This window comes from Melozone crissalis, unplaced genomic scaffold (assembly GCF_028551555.1).
Source record: "Melozone crissalis strain CALT ecotype California unplaced genomic scaffold, PUWL_Pcris_2 ptg000006l_1, whole genome shotgun sequence".
NCBI lineage: Eukaryota > Metazoa > Chordata > Aves > Passeriformes > Passerellidae > Melozone > Melozone crissalis.
The window spans coordinates 55,079,840-55,098,006 of NW_026535784.1; the positions used below are offsets into that span (position 1 = coordinate 55,079,840).

Below are 18,167 nucleotides of genomic sequence, written 5' to 3' on the forward strand. Positions count from 1 at the left end.
CCCCCAAAAGGGAAAAGCCCCCGCTTAATGACAATTGGATGCTCTGGCCAAACAGATTTCCAGCCTCAAGTGTTGTGTCACATTGATTTCATGCACTCTTGTCAGGCTACACCATGCAGAGACATTCAGATACATATTTATACAGCACTGCTGCACACTGGGGGCAACATCTGTTTGCAATGTGCTGCTCAGATTACCACACTTCTAATCAGGTTTGCAGCTTGTAGGGAACAATTGTTCTTGCCTCAAATGCGAGCCAGGTGGAAGATCTTTAATCATATAAGAAGATCCCAGTCTTCAAGGAAATTTTCTGTTCTGATGTTCTTTTTCGAGACACAGGATTATAAGAGGATGAATTCCCTCTAACAACTGCAGTAATTACATGCCTTCTGCTGGTTCTTCTTTTTAGGGTATCGTGGGGGTAGCCCAAGAGTGGGGCATAAGAGCTTTAAGCTCCCTTGGAATTGGGAACATACTGCCACCATCATTTCATAACAATTTGCCACATGTCAGCCCAAGGATTAGCAGCAGGCTGCAACTAAATCTGCACCAGTTCTCTGACAACAGCCAGGGCAGCAGCTGCTCAATACTGTAATGGATTTATACGTCTTACCACCTCTATTTTCAAGAGCAACAAAAATGGAAGAATACCACGCTTGTGTCTGGCACTATTGCTGACATTCTTTTAAATAATTACTCCAGAGATTAAAGAGCAATATAAAAAAATAGTGCAACGTGCCCATGACTGCTGCAAGATTTGAAAAAAATCCCCAATAAAGAATTTTGGAGAGAAAAGGCAGACCCTTGGCAGAACTTAGACATACCATTTATACTTTCGATGGGTGAACAATTTCAGGTTACTTTGGAAGGGGTATCTAGAATAGCTGAGGTTTTAGATGATCTTGATACAGGGAAATATCCTGAACCTGCAATCAGCAAGCACTATGAATAACTGAAACCACAGTCAAGAAGGTACAGAATAACATCAGTGAAGCTTTCAATGAATACAGATATTGACAAGAACTTACTCTGCCAAGTTACCTAAACCTGAAACACTTTACAACACCCAGATCACTGCACACAGGGCTGGGCACCTTTAAACCATCAACATCAGTTGCCAAAGAAACACGAGCTATTGCCAGCTGAGTTTTTCAAGTTCTAAAAGCAGTTCAAGTCTTTTTTGTTTCTTCTGGTCTGGTATTATTAAGTTCTTCTTGAGTTCTGTGTCTCACTGAAAGGCCCAGACTGCACAGTTGTCCAAGGGCTCCACAGCCATGGTACAGAACTTGCAGAGGTTTGAAACCCTGTTGGAAGCAGTACACAAAAAACCACTAAATAAATCATCATCCCCCATGTCTGCTCCTGCCAGGACATGACACATGTCTGCTGTGATGCTGTGCACATCCAGCAGCACCTACTGCAGCAGGGCATTCCCAGGGATTGTCCAAGGCTCCGGATGACTCCTATGGCACTGCGTCTGGCACACAGCCAGCTGGTTTGCTGCAAGATCCACAGAGCTGGGACAACACAGGCCACACAACACAGCCCCTCTTATCCCAAGGCAGACACCTGCAGCTACCATTGGAAGACATCACCAGGTTGCCAAGTGTGGGAAGTCTGGAAGGCAGAAGGAAGCTGCTACAGAACTGTACTCACTTTTATTCAGTCCCTTCACAAAGAACAGGCCTGCAGTGGCTTGGAAGGGGTTACCACGGAGACCCAAAAACCAAGTGACTTGATCACACCTACAGCACACATGAGTTGTACAACATTCAGCACAACTGTTAACGAGATGACCTGAACCAGAACTCCATCCTGAGATCCCAGGCGACAGCTCACGGAGATTCTTCCACAGGAGCCAAATGCCTGAAACAGCTTCAAGCAACATTGCCCAACATCTCCACTTATCACACAGCCCATCCATGAAACCTGGAGTGTTACCTCAATTCTTGTGTTCCTTCTGGGAATTGCAGTATTAAGCTGAGGGAAGCAAAAGGCCATCCTAGCCCATCTTCATCCCACAAATCATTAGTGTGAATAAATGCAAGATGGCCAAAGGCACCAAGTACAGCTTACCAGCCAGCTGTACTATATTCATGACACTTCCTTCTTACATTTGAGAGTACCACAAAGCATCCTTCTCCCAAGCTTCTGAAACACTTGATAATAACAAAGGGGATTACAACACAAGCTGGTTCACACACTTGAATCAAACATTTCCATTCCAAAATGCTGTCCACAGGAGATGCTTTTTGCACCGTCACCATACAGTTCAGACATGCCAGAACCAGAACCTGTTTTCCACATGTGAAGTGCATAAAGTGCCCCAGTGCTGGCTAGTTAATTCTCTCTTTCATTAAGAAGTTAGCAATGCAGGGTTTGTTTCTATCAGATCAAGAACTGAATTCTTTCCCAGGCCAGGTTTCTTTTCCAGTCATGTCAGGTCTTAAGGCACTACTATTGTCCACAATAATTCAGGCATAAAGTAGTGTGAGTAGCAAGTTTACTTGTGAGAAGAGTAGGATACACACCAAGGGTGAGAGACACCAAGAGCTTCCACAGTGGTTCTCTATTCCCCAAACTAAGAGGAACCCAACACCTGTTAGCTCATCTCAAACCCTTTCCCTCTGTGCACACCAAGGGACACAAGTGTTGCTGCTGGCTCTCCATTCCCACTGGACAAAAATAAGCACAGAAGGTCTAACAGACAGGCAGCTACAGTCCATCCAGTTGCAGGTTTCTTCTCCTGGTGACCCTTGAATCAGTGACAGCCTGAAATGCACTCTCAGCTCCACAGGAAATATCCCAAGTCACAGCAGCCCACAGATGATCAAAGGTTTCCAGTTCCAGCCTCTGCTGCTCCCTTGCCTCACCTTCCCAGACAGAGGTGAACATACCTGGTGACACCTGCTTAGCCAGATTACCAGCAGTTGATGTTGGTGGGTTCAAAGATGACACATGACATTCACCATTTTGCTGCTCTCCCCCAGGAGGTGACACAAGTCAGTTAATTACTGAGTGAAGAGCTGCTTTCAGCAGAGAACCCTTAGGCCTCCAAAACAGGAGTGATGTTCTGAGTGGCTCTACTCAGCCACAGGACACGCACACGATTTATACATCAGACCTATGCCAGAGCAAGGAAAACCAAGCAGAAAAACCCCAGCCTCTGAGATGGAACTGTGGCAACTACAGTAGAACACAACTTCAGTAAGAACTGTCATTCTTCAAGAAAGTCAGTTTTATTTACTTTAAAGATACCATGTTGATAAGGTCACCATTTCATGTCATTGTTATTCAACAATTCAGAACTCAGTGGCCAGAGCCCTGGGCAAACACTGTTGCACAACTCCCATTTGGCCTGAGACACATTACAGTAAGGAAATGAAATTTGTGCTTGAACAAGATCCCAGAGTCTCTCTTGTAAACACGGGAATTGCACTCAAGGTATGAATCCTCTGTTCCACTTGCCAAGCAACCACCTGCCCTTGGATGCCCTGAGAAAGGGACACAGGTGGTTTACTGCTCAGTTACACGTTTCACAATCACAAGGAACAAACCAGAAAGAACATTCACACAACAGTGTTAAGTACAAGCAGAAATCAAAATATCAGGGAGGGACATTTGTCAAGTTGGCCCCAGAAAGTCCTCAGTTAGAAATAAAATATATCCAAGTCAACAGCTTTCTTCATTTCTTAAATGTCTTGCAACTCCTCTTCTCAAGACATCACCAAGAATAGTTCAGTGGAGAACATAAGCTTTTAGAAGATCAATATTAACATTTAAATATTTTTTCTACCTGATTTGTTTACTAAGTGCAACTCACAGTTAACACATCATTAACAGTACCTTTCTTGAAACCAAGCCAATATTCAGTCTTGTTTAAGTGCCAGTTAAAAGTCCACAGGAGAAAAGGCTATAGAAAAGTGCACAATTTTTTTCCAGTGCCACGGCTAACATTATACAACCAGCTCAACATGCCTCAAACAGCCTGGTTTTTCAGTCATGACTGAATTTCAGGGGATTTTTCCTCCCCTTAATAGAAGCAACTCCTTTTTTTTTTAGTGTATCAAGAATTAGAGCTTGGATTCCAAGCAATAAAAGTAAAGCATATGAAAAAACACAGTGAAGACATTTGTTACAATCTAAAGCTAAAAAAGGCAGCAAACATTCAAATGCACTTCCAGGATGGCAGATGAGGAAGGCAATACAATAACCTCTGGACACAAGGGTATGAATACAAAATAACTGATGGCCCCCATCTTAAATGGATTGTAAGCTATTTTCTGTTTGTTTTGCATGTGAATTCAGGCTTACCTCTAACTCAAAGCAACCTCTGGAATGAAGATGATAGAGAAACCTTTCCCAATAGCACCTGCAGAGCAAACCCTTCTTCATTAAATGGCTTTCACACGGCACTGAACTACTGACCATGAACAAGGTGACAGAATGCAAACTTGTCCCGAGAGAGCAAAACACCAGTACAAGCTAAGAACACAGTCCTACAGCAAGGAGAATGAATGCAGGTCCAGGGACAGGAGCAGGGACAGGGATTTTCACCGAAGGCTCTGCAGAAGACAAGAGCATTACCCTGCCCACCCTTCACCATGTGGAGCACCAGAGCCCTTGTAAGCACTTGCAGCCCTACCAAAGCATCTCCAAGAATGCAGGACCGAAGTGAAAGAAAACACAGATACTACCTTAGGTTGACCCCAGCTGATTTATTTTAAGGCATGTTACCTGAGCTTTTGAAGTTCCATAAGAACAGTCTGTACATGTCATACTAAGGCACCTTTATCACATAAGAACTCACAACAAAATCCAAGTGGCTGCAGAAATGACTGATCCTCCTTTTACCATTCAACCACCACATTACTTCGTCAAAGGTACCAAAATAAATACTAAAGTGCTGATCAACCAAATGTTAAAACTGCTGCTTAAGTTGCAGAGTGATGCAGTTTCCCACTCACAATGCCCACATAACACGTTATTTTTACTTCCATTCAAGGTAAACATAGTCAAAGGTGAACTGAAAAGCAACAACAAATGCCCACCCTCCCCATGTATAGACAATGTAAAATATTTGCATTTGACTCAACTTGTACCAAAACTGTGCATTAAATGCATAGAAGCATGCCAACTGTCTTCACTTGGCTGGACAACTGAACTAGAGAAACAGTGTGAGTCAGAAGCAGACTACAGGGAAGTGGCAAAATTTGGCCTTAGCAAGCAATTTCCCTTCAGCAAAAGCCCTTGTGGTTCTGCCCAGGTGATGCCCATTGCTCTGGCTCAAGAGAGCCACACCCTACACAGTTGGTCCCAAGGCTCCACAGGCACCAGGAGCTGGATGCACAGGTGACTTCAATTGGAGGCAAAGAACAGACCAAACCATCCCTTCAACCCAAGTGCTGTTAGGAGGCAGCAGAGCCCTTGGCCATTCTTTGGTCCTGAACTGCTGTGCATACTTCAGCAGATACATACACCTACAGGTATGTATGCATACAGCTACGAGGTAATCATGTCACAGATGGAACTTGCCTTGCTGAGAAATGAAAGGTACAGAACCAAAGGGATCTTCAGCAGGACTTGTCTGTGGAGCAGCATGTGGCTCCACACTCTTATCTGAAGATGCTCTCCTGTCCACCAGCCTGTCTGTAAAAAACAAAATGGAACAGAACAAAAAATAAAGTAAAATAAAATAAAAACAGAAGGACTTACACCTATGCAAAGCTATGCACTGTACAGGGTGAGGGAGGACTATCCTGTATGCTTGTAAGCAGCACAGCTCTTGCCTGCATAGCTGCTCTGGGCAGCTCTTTCCTACTGCCAGGAGACAGGCAGAGTGCCTGAGAGCCTCTGCACCCACACCGGTCCCTGCAGGAGCACCAGGGTGATCCCAAGCCTTTGTGCAATGCTATGGAAGCTGGGCTGGGGGTTCTTTCTCAGCAAGGAAGCAGACTCACTTTCTTGGCTCCCAGTTCTACACAGATGATTAAGTGGTTACAAGAGTTGTGGAAGAAATCTACTTCTTCACAGTGCTGTCAGAAATGCAGCATCAGATGTCACTTCTGGCCCATCACTAACCCATGATCACAGCAACACCAACAACAGAGAAACAACAAGAGCCAGGAGCTCCAAGCTGTCACTCTGTGTCACAGCTCTCCACAAAGATGCTCAGTTGACAGATCCATCCAATTGCACATTACCTCTTACTGCAACCAGCACCATTCTACTAGGAAAACCCTCACCAAGTATAAGCAATGTGTTCTGTCCTGGGAACTGGATCCCCTTTTATGAGAGAAGTGATTAATCACCCCAGCAGTACCCATCACTGCACACACTGACATTAAGCCCCTCAACACATGAAATCCGATGGTAATGCCAGCCTGACAAATTGTGGCAACATCTTCATCCTCTAACAAAGGCTTTGCATATTTACTTAGGTGTTACTGTCAAACATGCAAGCTTTAAAAATATTTGTCAGATTTAGAAAGACCTTTATGTAAAAAGCATCAGCTCAACAATACAAACTAGGCTTCTGAGAAAAGAAAGAAAGAATTCATGTTTTGAACACTAGTGAGCACCACCAACTTACACACCACTGTATGTGAGTTATAAACTACAGGACAGCAGCTGGCTTTAGTAAAAGAAAAACAGAACCACTGATCAACTCTGCATCCACAATTCTCTTTTCTCTGGATGGCAAAGAAGATACTTATTACTCAACAGCCTTTTTCCCACATAGGAGATAACCTACACCTAAAGAGAACTCAGCCTTCAACCTTAATGCATATCTAAGGAACTTCCACTAAGTCTCACACGGTTTGAAACAATTTTATAGGTACAAGACTTAATTTTACAATAAATCTCCTGATCTCCCATTATTCCAGCCAAGTCTGAGAAAGCACCAGTAGACAACAAGGAGCATAATTATTGCTGCTTTGACTGCAGCAAAGGCATTAACGCTGCCACGTATGCTCACATGATCTTTGGCACGACACCCTCAGTAACAAATAGCCAGGTTAAAAGGTCTCTGAAGGCTGTGACGTGTGTACCTGCATGCACAGCCAGACACAAACCAGCAGTGCTCCCCCTCCCGAGGGACACCAAGCCCCATGAGCTCAGAGCAGCTGTAAGGTAGCCCATCCCTACAGACAAGGCTGCCATCTAGTGTGCTGCCGGCAAGGGAGCAACTCGGGGTCATTTCTGCATTTTCTCTGTGTGAGTAACTAAAATCCCTAATGCTGGTTACTACCGAGCAGAGCTGTGCTGTTGGGTTTGGTTTGCTTTTCAGATACAGCATATCAGGCAAGTTATCACATCCAGCTCTCTTTTGCACTGAATTAACTTGAAGAACTGAGCCCAAAATGTACCTTCGTTATCTCCTTTGGTCCTTGCATTTGTTCAAAACTTGTGGCTTAACCAAATCAATCTCATCCAACTTGTATAAAAACAGTGCCAGCAGTCCTGAATTCAGAATACAGATGCCAAAAGAGGGTGGCCTTGTGCTTCGGTACAAACTGACCTGCTCCAGATTCACAAGTGCAAAAAACTAAGGGCCACATGTGGAAGGAGCTTGCTTACAGATTTTCTATTCTATTACTGAATCCAATCCTTAACTTGGACTTGGAAGGAACGCTAAGTTTCAGCTAGTACATAAGCCATTTTTCCCAGCTACCAGAGAGACATTTGACTGTCAAATGTGTGCAGGCTACATTTCCAGCTCAAAAACAGGAATCTGATTCAATCCACACAGGATACAAGGGAAAACTAACAATCAGAGCCTCACAAACAAACCCACCCAGTCACTTTCCTAAAGGATTAACAGGTAAAGTGCAAAGTGCACATCCAATAGGAAAAACACTCAACTGAAGGCAAAGGTATTTTTTCCAGTTACTCAAAAATCAACTTTACTGTACTTTTAATTGCAAGAAACTTGCTGATAGACAGCCAAGCATATACAATCTGTTTTTTAACATTGTCACATCTTCCAAGTCCCACTAATAAATCTGATCTCAACAAGGCCAGTTATAGGAAGAGCAACAAACAAGCACATGTTCAGAGATTAAGAACAGAAGGTAATTCCAAGTAAAAACCATGGAGATAACTGACTTCACAAGGAAAAAGTTTATTCAACTATTGCCATATCAGTACAATAAACCAGCCCTTACATGTAGCCACTCAAAAAGGACAGTACAAAACATTAACATAATGTAATAGATCAATTTTCTTTCAGGCATTTTCAAAGGACATATCAGACCCACACAATCTTCTGCTCTGGTGTGCAAGAAAAAAGCTGGAAAGGAATAAAGCAAGCAGCCAAAATTCTCTTCCCATCTGACAACATACCTCTGCTGTTGAGAGCCTCTTGGCAATGCAGGTGACACAAGCAGTGTAGAAGAGCTAAGATACTACCATTTTTGCAGTAATTGAGCCAGTAACTACCAGTTTCAGACGGTGAGCTCCTATTGCACGTGTTTTCAAAAAGGAAAAGGAAAGGAAGACAGGCCCAACCGTGCCCTCAAATGCTCAGAAAGAATGTTCTGTACACAGCCTGCACGGTCCTTGGACAGGCAGGTGTTGGAACTGCTGAGCAACCACAGAGCCCTCATTTACTGGGAAGCAAAGTAAGCCTTCAAGCGTCCCTTACTTGATCTGAGCAGGTCAAACTCTCTGTCCAGCAGCTCCTCCTCTGTCAACTTGGAAAAATTGTCCTCTCCAAATGGGTTCCACCCTGACATATCAGGTGGGTTACTGATGTTCTGCTTGGGGTAACTGGCAATTGCTTCAGCATCAGGAATGCCTGACCTGTAGAGTCAGTTCAAGGAAGCAAATAGAGAAACACAACAGGATTGGTTATCAGGATCAAAATCTGAGACATGCTTCACAATGCCAAGTCCTACACACAAGCAATTAAGAGCTCATCCCAAAAAAAGCTGAAGGCTGATTTAAAAGAAGCCTAATAGGAACCTAGACAAATATATAACCTGGTTTCTAACATCAGTGAAACTGGACAGATCTTTAGGTTCTTTTAAGTCAAAGGGGATTTTTTATTACATACACCGCTGTTCACAAGAATTAATGCAAAAGTCATCACTTATTACCATTTATTATGCAAAGGCAGGTCTGAGGGCCACTCCTCAGGGACTGTATCTCTTCTGAGGTGTACTTGGTGTTACATATTCAGGTCACACCTCTGAGCACAGGAGTTGGCAGCCCTAGCACATCAAGGCCAACTACAAAGCTGCTCTCAACAGGGTGTTCAAAACTCACTTCAGAAGCACATAACCTCATTCAACATAGACCACTGACCACCCCAAGTGAAGTGATTAGCACTGGGTTCCTGGATTAAATCTGTGAACAAGAAATACTGGAAGAAATAGTTTTAAAAATTATACCAGCTCATCTGTTGACAAACTGTCTCACTTTCCTCCCAAAATATCCTTTACCACTGAACACCCACTGTCCAACTGCTCTAAGTAATCTCTTATTACCAAAGCAAGTAACTTCTAAGAGAAGGATTTGGCAGTGTTCACCACAACTAGAAATGTAAGCCAGGAGTAACCCCCAGGCTCAGCTGAGCCACAATTCTCACCTGTTTGTAGGGTAGGGAGGATCCGCCACTGTTCCACCATGCACTGGGAGCGACCTGGGGTAGGAGATTAAGGCTGGTGCAAAGTCTTGTGGAGAAGTGATATACTCAGGGGACTGCACCTGCTGTGCCCGCTGCTGAGCAAGCATCTGTTGCTGCAAGAGAGCCTGCTGGTACTGCTGCACCTGAGGAGATCAGGACTGTGTTACCAGAAGATGCATGGGCTGGCTGAAACTCTTCTGCCAACTATCAGGGCTGCTCTTGCAGCCACACACAGCCACCTCCACCCTCCAGAACACATGGGCACAGAAACTGCTCCAACAGCTCAGGGAGGCAGCTTCTCTTCTCCAGCCTATTACCACTCACATTTCTGTCATTATTGCAACCCAAATATATGTCACTGCAGCACTGCTAATTGTGTGTCCATCATACTCTATGCTTAAATCATAATACAAGATTTCAGGACAATTTCTCCTGATCTTTACAAAACAGGCTATGGCAGTTAACTCTCCTGCTTTTCAAGTAACAATTGGATGTCATCATCTTCAGTCACTCTGTTGTGTAACATGTATTTGCTGCTGTGGCTGGTACTGGAAACATTAACCAAGTAGGTTTCAAAGGAGCACAGACAGACCTTATGAAACTTGGGATAGATCCCATCCTATTATTAATACACAAGTGCAACTCCAGACAAGCTGGTTTGGATTAACTTCCCACCAACTAATTATTATTTTAGATGCCAAACTGCACGCTATTAACCAGGTCCACAGCTCAGTACAACTTCTCTTACTGCATCTACACAAGAGCAGATTTACAAGCACAGGCCATATTTTAAGACTGTACTCTCTCTGTGACTTACCATGGCAGGATATTGTGACTGGGCAGGCTGCTGCTGGTACACAGATTGCAGCAACAGCTGCTGCTGGACCATCTGCTGGTGCACTGCTTGGTGATACTGGAAAGACAAAAAATAGCTTTAGAAAGTAATGATGCCCCCCTCAGAAAAAAGCTGGTATTTTAATTAATGCTTCTTCTGACTATCACATCTATGACTCCACAGCATTTTTTAATTAAGGTATCTCATAATCAAGAGCCAGCTCACAATTCAGTCACTGCACTTCAACCACTCTGTTTGGAAGCTTTTTCCTTCCTCCACTCCCCAGCCAATTCTTAACAAAAAAATCAGACAACATATTCAGCACTGGTGCATGTACAGCCGCACAACTGGTGCATCTACTGCAAGCGCAACATCATCACCTATAATCACTCCTAACATGTATCCAGAGCTCCTTTACACATGGGTAAAGCTTTGAAATCCCACAGTAGTGATGCAAAGAAAGATGGAATTCAGGATCAAACTGCAAGAACACAGCACAAGGCAAGCAACTTTCTAGGACAGACATTACAGGGCCAATGAAGGAACAAAGCAAAAGCAAAAAGGAACAGGAGTTGTTTTAGCTGGAAAAGTACAGGCAGCATCAGCAGAACTGTTGAATGATCCCAAGGGTTATGAACACATACAATGAGTCTCCAACACCTAACAGATCTGACTGTACCTGCTGGATATAAGCATCCTGCATGGTGGGCTGGTGCTGCAAGTGGTGCAGCTGCTGCAGTCTCCAGTCTCCCTGCTGCAGCTGCTGGAGGACCCTGTGCTGCTGAGGGGTGGTCCCTTGGGACTGTGAGATGTCTTGTCCATTCCCTGGTCGAGTGGTTCCTGTGACAGACAACACTAATGACATCCAGACACCCCAGCTTCAGCCAGAGCTGTCCCTGGCTGTTTTTCACCTCAAGCTGACACTGTCTTTCAACTTCTCTTCCCAGTCTGACAACCAGTAAATACCAAGTTGACTTCTTTACAAGTAATTCCAAGCCTGCAAATGAACCATGTCTACATGCAAGATGCTGGGAGCTTCCCCCGGTCTCATGACAGCAAGCTGGGATCCAGAATTTTGCTTTACCAGCATTTAAGTTACACACTGCAGGATCTCAAACCCTTATCTCAAAGCATGCAGCTTTGTATGCATTCAACACAGGCATACTTTGATTTTTTTTTCCCCCTAAGGAAACTATTAGCTCATCCATCAAACTCCCTTAAACAGAGCACTTGATGAATTTTGCCACTCAATTGCTTCTGCACCTTTTAAGAGGCAGGTAGTACCACAAATTTCTCTCTATCACGATGTGTTTTACATTCTGAAGTGCCCATGAACGATCTGTTCCTTGTCATAACAGGAAAAGCTTTTCAAGCTGGATGTTACATGGATCCCACCTAGCAAAAACTACTTATACCTGGGACAAAACATTCTCAGAGGCCTTTTGAGACTTTTCCAATACCATCCCTGAAACTACTCTTTCCTCTTCTGCAGCAGGCACATAACAGCATAAAATGCAATTAGAAAGTGTCCTAGGTATAAAGGTCAACTATTTCAGTAAGTATTTATCACAGCCACAACTCTTTCTGAATGAGAAAAAACAAGGATTTTTCCAAAGCCCATTTCACTCAAATGAGTCTCCCCTAACTCCTCCTGCACCCACAGTGCCACATGGAATCAATCTGTCAGTCATGAGAGAAGTGACATGTTTCCAGCCTACAAACAGCACCAATAGGTTGGTGGTATCTCATGACTTCTTGAGGCACAGGAGAATCTTTTTGCTGCTACAAAAAACCCAGTTTGATACAGAAGAGCTGTGTACTTTTTGCAAATTATTCACAAGTCAAAACAAGCGTGAACTTCTGTCTGCAGTGGGCAAGTTGATTGAAAAACCAGTGTTAAGCACAAAGAAAAAACACTTGCACTTCTCAGTCTGAATTTAGTTTTTGCAGCACCTCAAATTTACAGCTCACACAGTCAATCTTTCTGAAGATTCAGTTTTTGGTATGCAAAAAAATAAGACTGATAAAACTGAGTTGTAAATGTTATCTCTGGTAGAGCAAGAAGAGGAAGAAAGGCATAATTGCTTCTTTATTTTGGTCCATCCTCAGACTTGAAGTTACCTTTTTGCCCACGATTAGCAAATTCCCCAGGAACTTGTACTTTGACAGGAGTTGCTGAGCTCTGGATCGTCAGCACACTGGAAGGGGCAGTGCTTGAGTTGGCCTTTGGTCTTTGTCGTGGTGCAATTGAGGTTTCTGTTGGTCCAACAGCATCTGTTATTCTGAAGGGACAATTTTCCCATGTAAGATACTTGATGAAAAGACAAATATTTCTACTTCAAATTTGACACAGTACATCTCTTAACAGCTGAGTTATGACTCAATAATGTGCTACTCTGCTTCAGCACTGCATGTAAGTACCTTAAAATTCATTCCCTAAAACTCCAGTCCTGTGCTTGAGTCCACAACACAGTTAGAAACAGGACTACTGTTCATATGTACAAGAAATAAGAGAAAGGAAAGCATTATTTTACTTCAAATTATTTCTACTGCTGAGAATGTCTTAGGTTTTTGTTCCTCTTTTTTTGCAAATGAAGCTGATAATTATAACTATGTAGAAATATCTGAGTCACACGTGCTGGCAGATTCAAATCCAAATACCTTCCATTGACAAGGAAAGGAAGGGTAAAGGATTTACCCAGCATCAGCCTTATGTGCATACACACTAGATCATAGCAGAAAACAGAAGGATGGAGAAGAATTCCCATGGTTTTGAGTTTGTTTTTATTAACAAGGACAAAAAAGTGAATATTTTTCCATAAAAATTTCAATTTCTCAAAAACAAAACCCATTTACCTTCAAAACATCGGTTTCCCTCCATGGATTCTTTTTTCAATATAATGAAAAAAGCAAAGGTGTGGAATCCAAACAGACTTGAAGCTCTTAGAAACACAAGTTTATCTAATGACTTCTACTGAGGTAATACTTCATTTATTCATAAGTATATGAAAACAGATTTTAAACAAACATGTAGCTTAACAACATTAAGAGAAAAAAGTCACATCCCCCTGCTCACCTTGCTTTTATTTGGCTTTTTCTAGCAGCTGCCTCACTAGCTGTCATGGGTTCAGGAAGACTTGAGGGGACAGGAGAATTCTTGGGAAAAACAAATTTGAATAAATTAAAAAACCAAAATCCTGAAAGAAAAAAATTTGATACATATTCAAGAGGAATATTTGGATTCAAGACCTCCACATGCCAAGGCTTCATGCAGAACTCAGAGCTGTACCTGAAAAGGGTTTACCTTATCAGTATCTCTACATCCTCTCAGTGTGTGGCAGAAGTAAAGCGGGACCTGACTGGTCTGACTCTTTTGTCAGGTGCTTCTCTTCAGGTACACTGCCAGCTACCAACAAAGTGCAACACGGTCTCCAAGCACTTTGTGTGACTGCACAGAGACTCATTTCAGCCTCATACTCTAAAGCAAAGACCAATCTTTGGAGGAAACTGTTTTTAGCACACACTGCTCCTCCACCACAACACAAATTCCAGAAAACCATACAGCACCAAAGCTTCAATGGGCTTTTACCTTACCCCCACCTGAAAAATTCCTGAATTAATCCCACATCACCTAGACTGTTTTATGAGAAATATGACAGTTTGGGGCAAAGGAGGACACCAATCCTCTCTCATGACAAATGCACATAAATACAAATCTAAATCTGGTCACAAATAGAGACAGTTTATTATCAAGTATTTCAAGACTTCCTGGTTTATTTTAATCTGTGTTGCCAAAAGGCAACATTCAAATTTACTGAAGACATCCTTCTACAATGATAAAGGAAAAAAGGAATTCAAAGGGATCTCAGAAAATTCACTGGTCTGCCTCTGAAGACAGATTGCTACAACCAATATTTGCTGTAAACTCAATTTTGAGATGGATTTTTCCTGATGCTTGCCTTGAGAGCCACTTTATAATATTCAACATTAGCTAAAGTCCCCAAATTCCATTTTAGTACAGACATAATTATATCTGTGAAGCAGGTGATCTTTGAGACCAAGCTCAGACCCCCGCAGAAAGCAAGGCTAAGAAGGCAGGCTGACTCAACTACTGCTCTGTTTGCTTTCCAGCTCCCTGGAGTCCTTCCAATGGACTACCACAATTGCTAAGGATGCCTAAGCTAAGGGTTTATCCAAGAGCAAATATACACGCTCTTGACACTCCACTTACAGCATTCAGCCTTCTACTGTCAACAAGGTAATATCTGTCTATTTCATATTGATTGTGTTAAGTGATTACTAATGGCTAAAATCCTAAGCCAGGTATTGGAATGGTATCAATATAGCCCACAGAGCTACACCCTTGCAATTAAGAACATTTTATTTATAGAGATTTTTAAATTTATATTTTATTTACTCATACTGCATGCACACAACAGGAGCTTGACGTGTTCTCTGCTCTGTGTTACCATTGAGGAACCAGGCAAGTGACAGAACTGATGTGATCTCTCAGCTCCTCTCCCTGACTTCTCAATATTACCTACATAACACACTGAAAATACAAGTAAAGTCAAGAGTACTTACATTTATATTAGACACTGGACACTCCTTTTTGGCAATTTTAAAGGCAAAGTAAGATACTTGAAAGATATCAGGTCTCTTCTCTTGATCTGGTTCAAGCATATATCCTGCAAAAATTGATAAGACCTATCACTGGCTAGATCACAAAAAGCCTGTTGAGACACAAAAAACTGCTGAGACAGCAACTAGCAAGGAAAAATGCCAGCATTTGCACCAAATCAGCTTACCATCAAGAGTCATTTGCAGTGTTATTAAAACAAGTTCCCCACACCCAAGATACTTTTTGTCCAGTCAAATAGTTTATAGAGTCAAAAAAAATTGCAGAACATGCATGCTGCTCGATAGGCTGACGCAGCTGTGCAAAAGGGAACTTAACTGAAGTAGGAATTAGTAACTGCAGAGAGAAACAGCACAAAACCAACTCACTGCACTAACATTTTCCAGGATTAACACAAAATTCAATGTAGCTAAAACAAGATTGACACATCTTACTACATCAGGCTTTTCTCTGTAGGTTTCATTGATTATGAACAATTCTGCATATAAAAAAAATACAGTTTCATGAATAAAAGGACCTTTCCCTGACAAGACAAAATTCCTTATGTTCCCTCTTAAACACTGGCTTCCCAAATTAAAAGGTTTGTTGCTTTCCCAAGAAATCAAATATAACACAGTATATATAATCCAGCAATCTTGCCTAGATAACCAGAAAGCAAATAAACAGTGAAATACACTTTCTAAAAAACTTAGGCCTCTAAAAATATATTCTGCTATGAAGTAAATGAACACTATGAAAATTCAACTTCTCACTTCTGATGAGCAAAGAGAAGCACACTTGCACAAATGCTCAGTAGAACAGCCAACCTACCATGTCATTTTACAAAACTCCTCCATAGGTTGAAAAATAGTATCAGACAGATCCTAGAATTTTACACAAAGTTATTATTTCCTGTCCTGTATAGTTCACTGCAAGTTTAATTTTTAAGAGATTTTACAAAATAACAGATTCCAGCACTCAGCTGCAGCACCATGACATGGAATCAGAACACTCACTGAAGTGACTCCTGCCACTGGATTCTGAAATGTTTAACTCATGGGGTGGGGCATGAGGAGCTTCTTCCTCCCCAGTCATGCCTTGTAAAAGAGCTCAGATGAAGCCACAGTCCCTGAAATACCTTTTATGACCAAGTGCAGCTTTTTATGACTTCCACTCCAAATGGAAAGAAGGGAAGTTTACATAAGGACATTCTGCCTCACCCAGATACATTCCATGTCAGTACTGCTCATCTTGGCACAGTCATTCATCGAATTAAAAAAATTGCATTCATACCTAGGAGAAAGGATTAAAACCTGTACTTCTCTTAAAAAAAAGTAACACAGCGACAGAGAAAACTACTTAAGTCCTTTGAAAACTCATCTCATTTTGTCAGTACTGGCAGAAGGCAAGTGCTTACTTGTCATTACTGCTGTTTCTCAATTATGAATGTGTACTCAAAAAAGTGTTTTGGATTTGGTATTGCTTATTACATGAAAGCATAACCTGTGTGGTCAACGCATCCATAGCTTAGAGTTATAAGAGCTCCTATTCAAACCTTTTGAATTTTTCATATGCTGTCCATCTCACTCTTTCAAGGGAGCCTACTCTAAGCTGAAAACAAGGACAATACTGATGATTACTGTAAATATTAGTTCCCACATCTGTGTCTGGGTAATGGATAAATCACAAGCCTCAGAACTGCTTCATGTCCAAAATTTTCCTTAACACACTTAGTGCTTCCAAACTGTTGCCAGAGCTCAAATCTGACACTTGGGGTTGCACAAAACTTCCCAGATTTTTGTTCTAGTATAAACCATGCAACTACTATTAAAATTGTCCCCAGTGAAATTAATCTCAGCACACTGATGTTGCTATGCTAAAGCAGCACTTCAAATTTATCTAAGCACAACTTGGACAGAAAAGTCTGACATTCCACAGAAAACACACACTTAAGGGTAAAAAATATTAATAAACAGAGCTAAACAATAAAGAGAAGCAGTCTTGGCATTCCCCCTATTCCTCTGGGATTTATTAACACCTAAAGAAAAAAAAAATCATCCCTGAGTCCCAGAGAAACCCAAGGGTTCCCCTGAGCTTCAAGGGCTCTTGGGGAGTTGAGAGGCACAGCTGGAGGTGGCAGGGTTTGACAGCAGAGGTGCTGAGCAGCAGCTCAGAGCTGTGCTTTGCTGGCTTGGTGAGCTGGAGGGGCTGCTGCAGTGCCTGTGTACTTACTGATCAAGCAGTGCACGCTGTGCGAGTACCGCGAGCCGTCTGGGATGGTGAAGCTCCCGTCGCAAATGGCCACCTGACTTTCTCCAAAGGGAAGGGAAAAGAAGCACAGCTTATACAGCAAGCAGCCCAGTGCCTGTAAAAGAAACACAAGCCCTGTCAGGGGATGAGAACAAGCCCTTGCTACCACAAGGCAGCACTAACAATGCTGCCCCTGGCCACAGAGATGTTCACGTGCTGTGTGGGAGCTGCACTTTGGAAGACAGCTGATGTGACAAAGGTGCCCTAACAACACTTGCTCTTGCTCTGATTCCTGCAGCACACCCAGTACAAACCAGAGCACACCAAGTGCTGCATTCTCAGCGTCATATCATGACTCTTTGCACTAAATTTCCTATCTTATTCCTTGTCTGCTCATCAACTACTAAAAATACCTTTCTTGATCATTCTGGCAAGAGGTTTCCATAAGAAATCACTGGGGGCTATCAAGGAGAAACCAGAGCCAACATAAGAAGAGATGTTCTAAATCACATCCCCCTTCCTTTAAGTAAAAAAAAAAAACAAAAACCTGGGATTCATTTTATTTACAAAAACCTAAGTACCCAAGACACTTCTACTGTTGTGTTCTATAGCTGCCCAATGTGTTTAATTTTCCAGTAATTAGTTTTTCAGTCAGTCAATACAGGTTTTAAGTCCCCCTTCCTTTACCAGTCCCATAGATCATACTATCCAAATTTTTGCTTACCCAGATATCTGCCTTGGTAGTAATGGGTTTTCCTCCATATAGATTGATCATCTCAGGAGCTCTGTATGATAGTGTAGTGTACCTAGAAACATAGAGAGGACATAGCTAA

The 18,167-nt window shown here is 42.3% G+C and overlaps 1 protein-coding gene across 2 annotated transcripts in view; it reads right to left on the reverse strand.

Annotated features, from left to right (window-relative positions):
- BMP2K (BMP2 inducible kinase) overlaps positions 1-18,167 on the reverse strand; it is a 48,462-nt gene that overhangs the window by 8,195 nt on the left and 22,100 nt on the right. Inside the window, exons 6-15 of one of the 2 annotated variants that reach the window (XM_054295950.1) lie at positions 18,059-18,140; positions 17,317-17,449; positions 15,051-15,154; positions 13,543-13,622; positions 12,588-12,748; positions 11,146-11,306; positions 10,449-10,544; positions 9,593-9,774; positions 8,648-8,805; positions 5,536-5,649 (exon numbers count right to left, since the gene is read on the reverse strand). In XM_054295950.1, coding sequence (XP_054151925.1) covers positions 5,536-5,649; positions 8,648-8,805; positions 9,593-9,774; positions 10,449-10,544; positions 11,146-11,306; positions 12,588-12,748; positions 13,543-13,622; positions 15,051-15,154; positions 17,317-17,449; positions 18,059-18,140 — 1,271 coding nt within the window. The remainder of the gene's footprint in view (positions 1-5,535; positions 5,650-8,647; positions 8,806-9,592; positions 9,775-10,448; positions 10,545-11,145; positions 11,307-12,587; positions 12,749-13,542; positions 13,623-15,050; positions 15,155-17,316; positions 17,450-18,058; positions 18,141-18,167) is intronic. The other variant, XM_054295951.1, reaches the window with a different exon arrangement.